The 12079-nt window shown below is 49.2% G+C and overlaps 1 protein-coding gene and 1 pseudogene across 2 annotated transcripts in view; both read left to right on the top strand.

The window, feature by feature from the left end:
• MAGED2 (MAGE family member D2) overlaps positions 1-8115 on the top strand; it is an 8243-nt gene extending 128 nt beyond the window's left edge. Inside the window, exons 1-13 of one of the 2 annotated variants that reach the window (XM_015252396.3) lie at positions 525-620; positions 1497-1570; positions 1940-2431; positions 3034-3342; positions 3463-3526; positions 3787-3866; positions 4381-4475; positions 5178-5257; positions 5349-5391; positions 5729-5791; positions 6877-6991; positions 7388-7794; positions 7981-8115. In XM_015252396.3, coding sequence (XP_015107882.1) covers positions 1526-1570; positions 1940-2431; positions 3034-3342; positions 3463-3526; positions 3787-3866; positions 4381-4475; positions 5178-5257; positions 5349-5391; positions 5729-5791; positions 6877-6991; positions 7388-7786 — 1785 coding nt within the window. In that variant the 5' untranslated portion in view covers positions 525-620; positions 1497-1525 and the 3' untranslated portion in view covers positions 7787-7794; positions 7981-8115. Of the gene's footprint in view, positions 1-524; positions 621-1496; positions 1571-1939; positions 2432-3033; positions 3343-3462; positions 3527-3786; positions 3867-4380; positions 4476-5177; positions 5258-5348; positions 5392-5728; positions 5792-6876; positions 6992-7387; positions 7795-7980 lie in introns of those variants that run through there. The other variant, XM_006219611.4, reaches the window with a different exon arrangement.
• Positions 6585-6704, top strand: LOC116277182 (small nucleolar RNA SNORA11; annotated as a pseudogene).
• Positions 8116-12079: the final 3964 nt, after the last annotated feature.

Below are 12079 nucleotides of genomic sequence, written 5' to 3'. Positions count from 1 at the left end.
GGCGTTGAGATTAGGGTTTCCAGACAGTGGTTCCAATCCCCTCGAACCTAAAGCCGCCAGGCAGGTGGGCAATTTTTACTGCACCACTGCAGCTGGGGGAGAGGTTACCCGGAGGGGGGTGTAGGCAAAGAGATCGACCGAGAGAGTAGTAGGCTGTATGAATTGGGGAGCAGAGACTAGTGGAGGAAGAGGGACAGAAAAACCGGGAACCGGGCGTGTGTAGTGGTGGACGGGGAGTGTGAGGGGGAAGGTGAATACTGAGGGGAAGTGCAAATGCAGAGAAGAAAATAGGGGATGCAGAGAAGGGTTAAGGAATACTGGGGGAGGGAGTGCATAGGTAACATGAAGGAGGATGTAAGGAATGGGAATAGGGAATCCTGTGGGGTAAATAGGAAAGACGATGGAGAACTAGGGAGCAGGGAGCAAGGCAGAGGGAATGCGGAGTGGGGGATAAGGAATGAGGAGCAGGGAAGGGGGGAAGGGCAGACTGGCTGGGACGGAGGCCCCCTAGGGAGGCGGAAAGGGGCGGGACCACTTCCGGCCTGAGGGGGGAGGGCAGTCTCTGAGTTTCGGAGGGGCTCTGAGAGAGTGGACGTACTCGGGAGTTGTAGAAGTACGAGGTGAGCAGCGGGGCCCAGCTCAGGATCCGAGCCCTGTAGGGGTCGGCCCCACCCTCTGGGATCTGGAGAAACCCCGCTGTAAGGACTGGATCGTACCGGATCCATCCGGCTGGGAAGGGAGGGGACTGGACCTGGTTTAGCTGGGCCCAAGATGGAATCACTAGCTCAATACTGATTTGAGGAGGGGGTGTATTAGGGAAGGGGTGGAACCGAGATGCGCTTTGCCCCTGTTTGGAGGGGGCGTATTATGAAAAAGGGCGGGACCAGGCAGTACTGAGGACTTGGGGTGGGTGTGCGTAGGGGAGGGGCCGGGACCACCAGACGCTGCGACAATTTGAGAGGGAGGCTTGTTGGGGAGGGGGCGGGACCGAATGGTACTACGGACTTCGAGAGGGGCGTGTTGGAAAAAGGTGCTGGACTGAGTCCGTGACCATCACGCATGCGCACTGTGGATCGCTAGAAAGGGGCGTGTAAAGAAGGGCCAGTTCGGAGACAAGCCAGCTGCCAAATGCGCATGTGCACGGTGGACATCAAAGAAAGGGCTTGTGCTGGGAAAGCAGGCGGGGCTGAGATGGGCCCTGCAGCGGTTGCGCATGCGCACTGTCGACTTGCGGCTGATAGGGGGGTGCACTGGGAAAAGGGGCGGGGTCCTCAGAGCTGCCGCGCTGGCACATCTTCCTGGAAAAGGGGAGGGTGCGGCTGCAGAGAATTGAGACCTAGACGCTCTGGATCACTGAATTGAGAACGGAGTCCTTGGGGGTGGGGGGAGGGGCTTGGGATTGGGACCTTAGGGAAGGTGAGGATCAGCCTCCCAGCAGAGCAGGAGAGAGGACGTTCCGTGGGCTCTCCTCCTGACCCAGGCATTCTCTCCTTCAGGCTCAGGTCTTGCCAGGCCAACTTGAGACATGTCTGACACAAGCCAGAGTGGTACGGGTCCAACCCGCGTCCAGGTAAGTCCTCTTTCTGCGCCCTCATAGCTGCTTTTCCTCTCCAGTCCCTGCTGCTGCCCCAAATCCTTTGGCACCTCCCCTCCTGTCCCTGACCTTCTCCACCCACTTCCCTGCTTGGGTGCCGCCCCCCTCCCCCAAGTAGAGGGAGGGAAGAGGGAAGGAAGGAGGGAGGAAGGAAGGCGGGAGGGATGGTAGGCCCCCATCTCCTCTGCTCAAAGGAAGGGGAGGCCTTGTTGGACAGAGGTGGTCAGAGCACACTGCAAGTAGGAGTTAGTGTAGTTCTGATAAGTGAGGCCCTGAAATTTTGGAGCCGTTTGCCTAATTGAGGGTGGGGAGAAGGTCTGTGAGCGTCCCTGCTCCCTCTTGCAGACTGAAGCTTCAGAAAAGGACAGCAGCTTGAAGACCCAGACCCTATTGACAGTGACCCAGAACTTGGAAGTCTCAGAGACACCGAAGGCCTCAAAGGCACCAGTGGTCTCAAAGGCTGTGAAGGTCTCAAATGCTGCAGGGGTCTCAAAGGCCACAGAGGTCTCAAAGGCCACAGAGGCTCAGGAGGTAACTGCCACTCAGTCCTCACCTACCACTAAGCTGACTGATACCCAGGTTCTGGCAGCTGAAAGGAAGAGTCTGGCAGCTGACACCAAGATGCAGAATGCTGACCCTCAGGCTGTGACAATGCCTGCTACTGAGACCAAAAAGGTCAGCTGTGTGGCTGATACAAAGGTCAATACAAAGGCCCTGGAGACTGAGGCTTCTGCCTCTCAGGCTCCGGGAGATGAACCTGAGCCTGAGGGTGCAGCTGCCCAGGCTCAGGAGAATCAGGATACTCGGCCCAAGGTCAAGGCCAAGAAAGCCCGAAAGGTAAGACCTTTGCCCCTCTACTCCTCTCCTCTCTTAGTTGGTTCATGGCTCTGCAAACCTTAAGAAACTTCCCTATGCTAATCAAGGCTGTGGGAGACACTCAGCAAAATGTGATATAATTCCTGTCATCAGAAAGCTCACAGACTGGTGGAGACAGGAGACAGGAATATGCATAACAGCAATTTGAACGAAATGCAGTTTATATTTATATAGTAGCTACCATGTATAAGGTCTTGAGCTAAGCACATTCACACAGGTTATCTCATTAAATCCTGAAAGTAATCCAGTTTCGTAGAGAAGGAAGCTGAGTCCCAGAGAGGTGGAGTGACTTGTCCAGGGTGGTATAAGCAGAGCCAGTGGTGGACACAGGAAGAGGAGAAGCCTCAGGCCCCACCCTTGGGTTGCTCCTGGCCTAGTGGGAAGATGAACTCCTGCTTGGAAACCAGTGAAAGACAAACCCACGACTCAACATGGCCACTGTCTAGTGAGTTAGGCTGTTACTGCAGGGGTGGGATTAGAGGGGACATCTGGAAGAGAGAAGATGAGGAAAAAGGACCATCTGTTTCATCTGGCAATGTTGTACTACTTCTCTGTTGATGCAGGTGAAGCATCTGAATGGGGAAGAGGATGGCAGCAGTGATCAGAGTCAGGCTTCTGGAACCACAGGTGGCCGAAGGATCTCAAAGGCCCTAATGGCCTCAATGGCCCGCAGGGCTTCCAGGGGCCCCATAGCCTTTTGGGCCCGCAGGGCATCAAGGACTCGGTTGGCTGCCTGGGCCCGGAGAGCTTTGCTCTCTCTAAGGTCACCTAAGGCCCGGAGGGGCAAGGCTCGCCGCAGAGCCGCCAAGCTCCAGTCATCCCAAGAGCCTGAAGCACCACCACCTCGGGATGTGGCCCTTTTGCAAGGGAGGGTAAGAACTCTGTCCTCTCCACTCTGCATTAGTCACAGCTTTGGCTGTCCTCTTCTCTGCAATCCTCTCAAGTCTTCTGCAAATATATTTTGAGCTTTCCATCTTTTTCTCTTCTTCTAGGCAAATGACTTGGTGAAATACCTGTTGGTGAAAGATCAGACGAAGATTCCCATCAAACGCTCAGGTAGAGTCCTCCTAACCCTTCCTTCCCCCAGCTCTGCCCTCCATTGCCCTCTCCCCTCCATGTGCTGAGAGCCTTTCTTGCTCTTATGTTCTTATTTCTGTCCTCCCAAGGTTCTAATTTGGCAATGCTAGCATCTCTTTCATTAGCTCAGAACCTGTTTGTGCCACCCACAGCCGGGTTGGTAAAGGGTCTATAGTTTGGGTATGGGGGCCACCTGGCTTCACTTTAGCCCAGGTGCTCGCAACACTCTCCCCTTGCAGACATGCTGAAGGACATCATCAAAGAATACACTGATGTGTACCCTGAAATCATTGAACGAGCAGGCTATTCCTTGGAGAAGGTGAAGGGGCAGACCTGGGGGATGGGTGCAGTCGGGAAGCCTTGAATCAAACAGAGGTGTCCATGTCCCTTCTGGGGGGGACCACAGAGACTAACTAACCCAGCCCTGTCACTGCACAGATGAGCAGACAGTGGCCTAGGGAGGGCCATAGGCTAGCTCGAGGTCACTCAGCAAGTCAGTGGTAAAGCACAGCGAGGACCCAAGCCGGCCCAGGTTAGTCCTGGCTGCTGTCCACTGATTGACACGTCCTGTAATGTATTTCAAGTGGTCACCTCTCCCTTCCATTGCCCAGTCTCTGTCTCCCTAGATTCCCACTAATCACAAAGATGAGGTTGATAACAATAGTACATCTGTTGCTTGTTAGCTGTGTGCCGGCCACGCAACTAAGTGCTTAATGTGCATTATCTCACTGATTTCACACACACACACACACACACCCCTAGGTACATGGGGAGCTGTGGGATGCCCAGGAGCTGAATTTTTTGATCTCACAAGCTGTTCTCCCCATCCACAGGTATTTGGGATCCAGTTAAAGGAAATTGATAAAAATGACCACTTATACATTCTTCTCAGCACCTTAGAGCCCACTGATGCAGGCATACTGGGAACGTAAGCTGGGATAGGGCTAGGGTGGGAGGGAGGCTTCTGCCTTTGTCCATCTCTGTCCTCTTCTCTCCTCACATTCCCTTGGGGAGTCAGGAAAGACAGAGCCTAAAAAATCCCCTGTTCCAGCTCCTGAACGTAGTTGGAGCCCTACTCAGACTAGTGGTGCCTGATTATGATTGACTCAAGGGTGTAGAAGCCTGGGGCAGGGCATTCCTACTGTCAGATTTTCTGTCTCTCCAGAAGCTTCCCAGGAAAGCAGACCTGTCATTGCTTGTCTCTTCCTGTTGACCTTGGTAGAATGGTTCTCAAGGGAGGGCTTCCTGGTATGGGTGGATCATGGTGCTTGAAGGACAGGAGCATCACTGGGGCTGTGCCTCGAGTTCTCTCAGGGCTGAGGAGTCTGGGAGAGAAAGAAGGGACTCATATTGACTGGGTGCCCAGGTCGTACCAAGTTGACAGGCATCCTTCTATCTTCTCAGCAGCCCGGGGAGAGGAGGATGTGATCTTCCCATTTTATGCATAGGAGACTAGGCTCAAGAGTCTAAGTGCCTCACTCAGGGTCACATAGAGCTTGAAGCATAGACTGGGAGGAATTCTCCCATATCTGAAGAATCTGGGGGAGGCTAGCCCAGTGAGCTGGCCAGTGTGATTTTATGCAGATGGCTGCTGGACGTAAACCTTCTCTCTGTCCCATTATTCTCCTAGGACCAAGGACTCACCAAAACTGGGTCTTCTCATGGTGCTTCTTAGCATCATCTTCATGAATGGAAATCGGTCCAGTGAGGGTGAGTGGCTGGGCTGGCAGCTGAATTGGGGGTTGTGGTTGGAATTCCACATGCTCATTTTTTGTCCCTGTTCTTTTGCCTCCCCTTGCAGCTGTCATCTGGGAGGTGCTGCGCAAGCTGGGGCTGCGCCCCGGGTATGATTGGGCTCTCTCAGCGCTTGCTGTCCGTGTTGTCCTTTGGCAAGAGAGGATGGTCCCAGGATTGCATCGGCCTGGTGGTCTGGTGGAGTGGGCGGGGGGTGCTGAATGGGGCAGAAGGTCCAGGGTTCTGACCTGGGTGGATGGGGAAAGGGTCCTCTCTGTCTCACTGTCTCTTGGGGTTCTGTGGAGCTTCCATCATATGTTGGAAACCTCTTTTCTATGTTGCTGGAAATGCCTCGGCCCACACCTGGGATGTGCCACAGCCCCGACTGTATTTATGTATATATGTATGTGTGTACGTATGTATTTATTTATCTTTTTCTGCTGTCAGGATACATCACTCACTTTTTGGGGATGTGAAGAAGCTCATTACTGATGAATTTGTGAAGCAGAAGTAAGTGTCTGTCTGGTGTTGATGTGTGCCATGCATTTTGCCTGTTTCAGAACTGAGTAATAAAGCTATGGTGTATGTGTGTGTGCTTGTGCATGTGTTTATGTGTGCATATAGAGGTGCTCGCTTATTCCTGAGGTTGTGACAGAGAATAGGTGCACACATTTCCTGACCTATTTGTACTCTCACATATGTCTTCAGAGAAATTTCAAGGCAGGGATTGTCATCACTAGCATTTGTACATGTGAGGAAACTGAGGCTTAGAGAGGTGAAATAATTTGCTCAGGATTATACAGGTAGCAAATAGAAGAGTTGTGTTTAGATTTAAATCCTGGCCCCAGTATCTTGGTTATTTTTACTGTGCTTGCTCAGGCTTCATAGAAAGTAATTTCCATAAAGAAATGCCATAAATTGGATTGGTAGCTTTAGGCAGTCAGGTACTGTACTGGGGTCTTGACTTGTACATCTCATTTCATTTTCATAAATACCCTGCAGAATAGCTGCTGTTATCCCATCCCCGTTATTACTTAGGAAGCCTAGGACTCGGAGAGTGGAAGTCTGAGCATGACCCTGGCTGGTAAAGGGTCCATTCGGACCTGGAGCCCAGCCCTCCTGACTTTGTTGACCAGGACCCACCCTATCCTTGATCCCTGGAGAATATGTGTGCACTCGCACACAAATGGTAGGGAGGATGCATGGAGTACACTGCTGTAGGTTGACAGTTTCTTTCCCTCACAGTCATTTTCTGTGGGCGACTGTCTCAGGGCTCAGCCAGGCCATGGATGAACCCCTTTGATGGGCGTGCTCAGAGCAGGGGGCATGAAGAAATGGTTTACAACAAACCCAACAAGAATCTGGGTCATTGTGACCAGGAGCACGAACTCATGGCCTTCCCATGAACAAACCCCATACACATGTCCCCCTGCACCTCCATCTGATTGCTGAGCAGGACCAGTGAGACAGGGCTCAATATTGGAAGAGACAAGCTGCAGTATTCAGCGGGGGAGTTTGCCATCTGAAGCCTGTCTAGTCCATGCATGAGTGGACTCTGAGTGGTCTTATAAAGTCTTTGAACCTCTCTTTTCAAGGTACCTGGACTATGCCAGAGTCCCTAATAGCAATCCCCCTGAGTATGAGTTCTTCTGGGGCCTGCGCTCCTACTATGAGACCAGCAAGATGAAAGTCCTCAAGTTTGCCTGCAAGGTAATTAGAGAGCTGCCCAAGCTTGGCCTGTCAAGAACATGGGGTGCCACTGGGTGGGATAGGCCGTGTGCAGAGCAGCCTGCAGCTCATACACGAACATTCTGAAGCCCGTATGAATGTGCCAAATACATTATCTGAATTGTTTAATCTTTACAACTAATATGTCATTACCTTACTGCAGATGAGAAAACTCAGGCTCAGAGAGGTTGTTAGGTGACATGTCCAAGGTCACAGAGAGAGTAAGTGTCAGAGCAGGGATGGAATATTAGATGCATAATTACTAGTAGTATTTATTGTATTATTACTACTGTGTATAGCATGTAGCATGGTGCCTAGCATACAGGAGGTGCTCAGTACTCAGACTTCCCCTTCAGATGGTTGTTATTCTCGTTTCAGGTACAAAAGAAGGATCCCAAGGAATGGGCAGCTCAGTACCGAGAGGCAATGGAAGCAGATATGAAGGCTGCGGCTGAGGCTGCAGCTGAAGCCAAGGCAAGGGCTGAGATTAGAGCTCGAATGGGCATTGGGCTCGGCTCTGAGAACGCTGCTGGGCCCTGCAACTGGGATGAAGCTGACATTGGACCCTGGGCCAAAGCCCGGATCCAGGCGGGAGCCGAAGCTAAAGCCAAAGCCCAGGAGAGTGGTGGTGCCAGCGCTGGTGCCAGTGCTGGCAGCAGCTTCAGTGCCAGCACCAGCCTGACTGCCACCCTCACGTTCGGGCTCTTTTCGGGCCTTGGTGGAGCTGGTGCCAGCACCAGTGGCGGCTCTGGTGCCTGTGGTTTCTCCTACAAGTGAGATTTCAGGTATCTACTTAGACTTGGGGTCAGTCGGGACTCATGGGGATGGGATGAGGAGCTGGGTGGTTATAAGAAGGCCAGGGTTAGAGGACCACATGGAGAGTATGGGAAAACACTGCTTTTGGCATTTTATTCCTTCCCTTTTAGTGGATAGCAATTGACTTTTTGATTTTCTTTTATTTGTGTTTTCAGATATTCCTACTCCCAGCAGTCTTTCTCTTCGAGCCAGGGTGCATCCTCAGAAACCTACTCAACACAGCACTCTAGGCAGCCACTATCAATCAATTGAAGTTGACACTCTACATTAAATCTATTCGCCATTTCTGAGTTTATTGCTTTTTTTGGTGGGCTGCCACATTTTGGTATCACATTTAAAAATGAATTGGGAAAGTTTTCACCTCAATCTGTGCTTAGAGGTGACACTGTTGGATTCACTGGGGCAAGAGCAGCATGCCTCTCTGGAATAGGTAGGGCCCCATCTCTAGCCTACAGAGCAGGCAGGATTGCAGTGGTGTGGGGAGTTGTAGGGAGCACAGGTACGGAGGACACACTTTGATGAAGAGCCCTGAAGTTGGCAAGTCTGGAGCAGGAAAGCAGAGGAGACTGGACATCAAGTATAGGCTCTTCTTTTGAGAAACTTGGGTGAGACAAGAAGGAGAGAGAGGTAGGTAGCTAAAGGGAGATAAAGGACAAGCAAGGGTTTTCTTGGGAAAGGAGAGAGGGGCTTGAGCAGGCAGGAGCTGATAGAGAGGAAGATGTTGAAAACTGACTCATGCAGCCCAGTCCCTGAGGTGGTGGGAGGGTAAGGCCTATGAGAAGGATCTGTACAGAAAGGACTTGGAGAGGGGACTGTGGAAGGGTGTCAGGCAGCGCGGAGGCCTCTACAAGATTCAGTAATCTTGAAGGAATCAAGAGGAGTGTTACTTTATTCCAAGATTTTAGTTCTGTTGTTTGGTCGTGGAAGAAGGACACAAGACCAGGGGCAGTGAGTGTTTGCGTCTATATCTTCATTACTATGTCCACAGTGTCTGACACAGAGTAGGTGTACAGAATGGTGGATGAGATGGACCATGGGACCCAGGCAGGCTTGATGAGGAAGATGAGATTGTGTGACAGATCGGGAGACAGTGCAAGAGTTTGTGGACAGGAGCCTCAGTGAAGTCTATGAACAAGGCAGAATGTTAAGTGAATATACCAAGTGCCTCCTATGTGTCTGGCAGTGTTCTAGGTGTCTGGGAAGGCATGTTGAGAGAACTAGAAGGATGAACTGTGGACTAGTTAGATGGTCAAACAGTGGGATGATTATATTTAAGAAGATAGCAGAGAGAGCTCTGGGTGATAAGGTCCAAGGGATAAGTGGTTAAAGGGGGAGAAGATGCCACTTCCTGGAGATGAGTGTCCAATGGCTTGGAAAGACAGTGTTGGTTAGGTCATCCATTTGGATTGTGAAATCACCCAGGATGGTGCCAGGAGTTGGGGTAGAGAGAAGCACTGTGAGCTGGGTGCCAAAGTCCCCTTGTGTAGTTGAAGGTGTAGCTCCACTGCCCATTAAGGCATGGGGCCCTCAGGCAATCAGAGATCCACCTTCGCCATGTTTGGGGGAGTATTTCCCTGGACGTTTCTTTCTAGGAATCCCTCACCATCTAATCCCCACATTACCAGACCCCCTAATCTGGGACAGTCTTAAGGACAATGAGGCCTTAGTAATAGCTGCATCTCCCTGTAGAATCTATAAGCAATAAAGGAACATGGTTTATTGCTTAGGGAACAGGATCTAAACAAGAAAAAGCTGCATCAAGAGCAAGGCAGTTTCTTGCCTGTGGCCATGAATCAAGACCTACTTTAGCTGCTGAGGTGTTCTTCACTGGATGCAAAGATTTTTCCATTAATTCCATAGGCCATGGTCTCCTCAGGGGCTGGGTAGTACCTGGGAGAGGTCACAGGCAGATTAGGCCTAGGAAGGACTCTCTAGTGGGTGGGTACCATGTCCGGGGCCCCTTCAGATTCCCAGGTTATATCCATCTAAAAATGGAATGGATACGGGATGATGGGGAGGGGTAGCAGGGAACCTGGGGACTGATTCTAATAGTTCAAAGTGCTTGGTAGAAAGAAGGGTGAATCATAGTCATGAAGAGCTCTGCCCTTCCGACTTAACTTTCCTTTTGCAGACCACTGGGCTTGCAGGGCTCCCCATCTCTTTTCCTTTCCTACAAGGCCTAGAATTGGTCAGGACAAGTGATGGGTTTATCCTCACTACTCAGATGTAAGGACTGAAGACGTGGAGCGAGGAAGAGATCAAGTCTGGTCCCAGGCAAGTGGGAAATGTCCAGAGCCAGGAAGAGGGAGTGCCAGAAGAAATGGGGACAGACTCTGGGTGCATGTTTTTGCCATCTTTATCAGATTGGAGACCACTGCTATGGTGAATAAACTCCCATAATTTTCAGTATGTCATTGATAAGATTCCAAATAATTCTAGAACACATCATGTATCTTCCCTTGTTAGGAGTGGAAAGAGCTCCTAGAGCAGTTTCTCCACCTGTTTTTTATTATCACCATTTTAAATTATCACCTAGAAAGAAGCCTTTTTAAACATTTTTGTTCTAATTGCACCCCCCCTTGTGAAATTTGAATGCCACAGATAAACTGTATATCTATATAACTGTGTATTTATGCATTATACATAAAAAGAGTTTCGATACAGGATTTATAGTGACTAACTTGTTTATGTTAAAAGTTAGTTTAACAATTTAAAAAGCCATTAACATTTAACTTTATAACTATTTGCTGAGCAACTTTAAATGTAACTTATTTACATTGTAATGTATCAAATTACATATGTAAATTAGCAATTTATACAGTTGTGATGATAATAGTGATGTAATCAAAATTTTAGAACATTAATCAAAACTAATTTTTTCTGCAAAAGAAACAAATGAAAATTTAAATTAACTTTATAAAAATTATTTTTAGTGGACTTAACTTTCAAGTGTTGCCTGGTATGAGAAAATAACTAGATGCTAGATATTCATTCAGGTGTCATCAACATTTTTTCTTTTCAGTACTTGACATAATTAATGATTGAATGACTTCTGTAGAATTAAATAGAAGCCATTTTTATTTAATTCTCAAAGCCCAAATAACACACAGAGGCACTGAAGGTTAAACATTAAAGCAGTCAGTGGCAGCCAGTAGGCACATGCAGGTCACTTCTCACGGTATGACTGCAAGAATGAGCAACAGATTAGAAGTCTTTCCATCATAGCATCCTATTCGCCATGATTTTGTAGCGCCGATCTCACATTGTGTATCTTCCTCATTGCTGCTCAGGTGAAAGCCAAGAAAACCCAGTAACGGAAATTAAATACTAAAGAGTAAGGTTCGTCTGGTAGGGTTGAGCTTTAGAGGGCCACAAACAATTGTAACTTTTCTGAATTTTTTTAAATGATTTTTGTCCCTCAATGACCAGTTTTCACTCCCTTGGGGATGATTACCCACCACCCCATCTGCCCTTAGCCCTGCATTGAGAATAAAAACCCTACAATAACATTTCACCTGGGCCTAATAAGATAGAATGAATGCTGGATAGCCAGGGTGGGTGTGGGGTAAGGAAGAAAGAGAGAAAGAAAAGGGGGAGAAAGGAGAGAGGGTGGGAGGGAGGAAAGAAGTAAGAAAAAAAAAGAAAAGAGATAAAGGGAGGAAGGGAGGAAAAGAGAAAAAGAAATACCTATTAGAGACCATTTGTGAGAACAAAATGGGTAATGAACTTCCTCAAACTTAAACTTACAAAAATGCCTTGGTACAACATAATGCTACAAAGCCATACATAATAACCATTCACCCCTCCAAGAGAGGTCACCCTAAATCTTATCAGCTACCATCCCCAGATCCAGGTCCAGGAATTTGGGGGTAGTAGACTTTCCTCTCCCACCTACCCTGCAATCCCTTCTAGATACGCTGCAGGCTATGAACTAGATTGTACATTGAACACCATTCATACACAATATTCTACAGTGGGGTGAAGATGAAGAAAGAGGATGGAAATAAATCTCACACACACACACACACACACACACTAAAGCTCTACCCTACCAGATGTAGGAAGGGAGGAAATAGGAAAATGGCTATAGTCCTTGTGATTGAAACTAGTAGTCCAGAGGCCATGGCTGGGGTTCTGACTGCCCTTTCTCTCTTTTGAATCCATGTGCACCCCTTGTCTTTAACAAGCGCCTTAGCTGTTTATGGTTATTTGCTTGGTAGTGTGAGACCCTTGGTGGTCCTGCATGTGTATGGC

Source organism: Vicugna pacos, chromosome X, assembly GCF_048564905.1.
Source record: "Vicugna pacos chromosome X, VicPac4, whole genome shotgun sequence".
In the NCBI taxonomy this organism is placed as follows: domain Eukaryota; kingdom Metazoa; phylum Chordata; class Mammalia; order Artiodactyla; family Camelidae; genus Vicugna; species Vicugna pacos.
The sequence above is the reverse complement of the archived record's forward strand: the minus strand, read 5'-3'. Positions and strand labels throughout refer to the sequence as shown.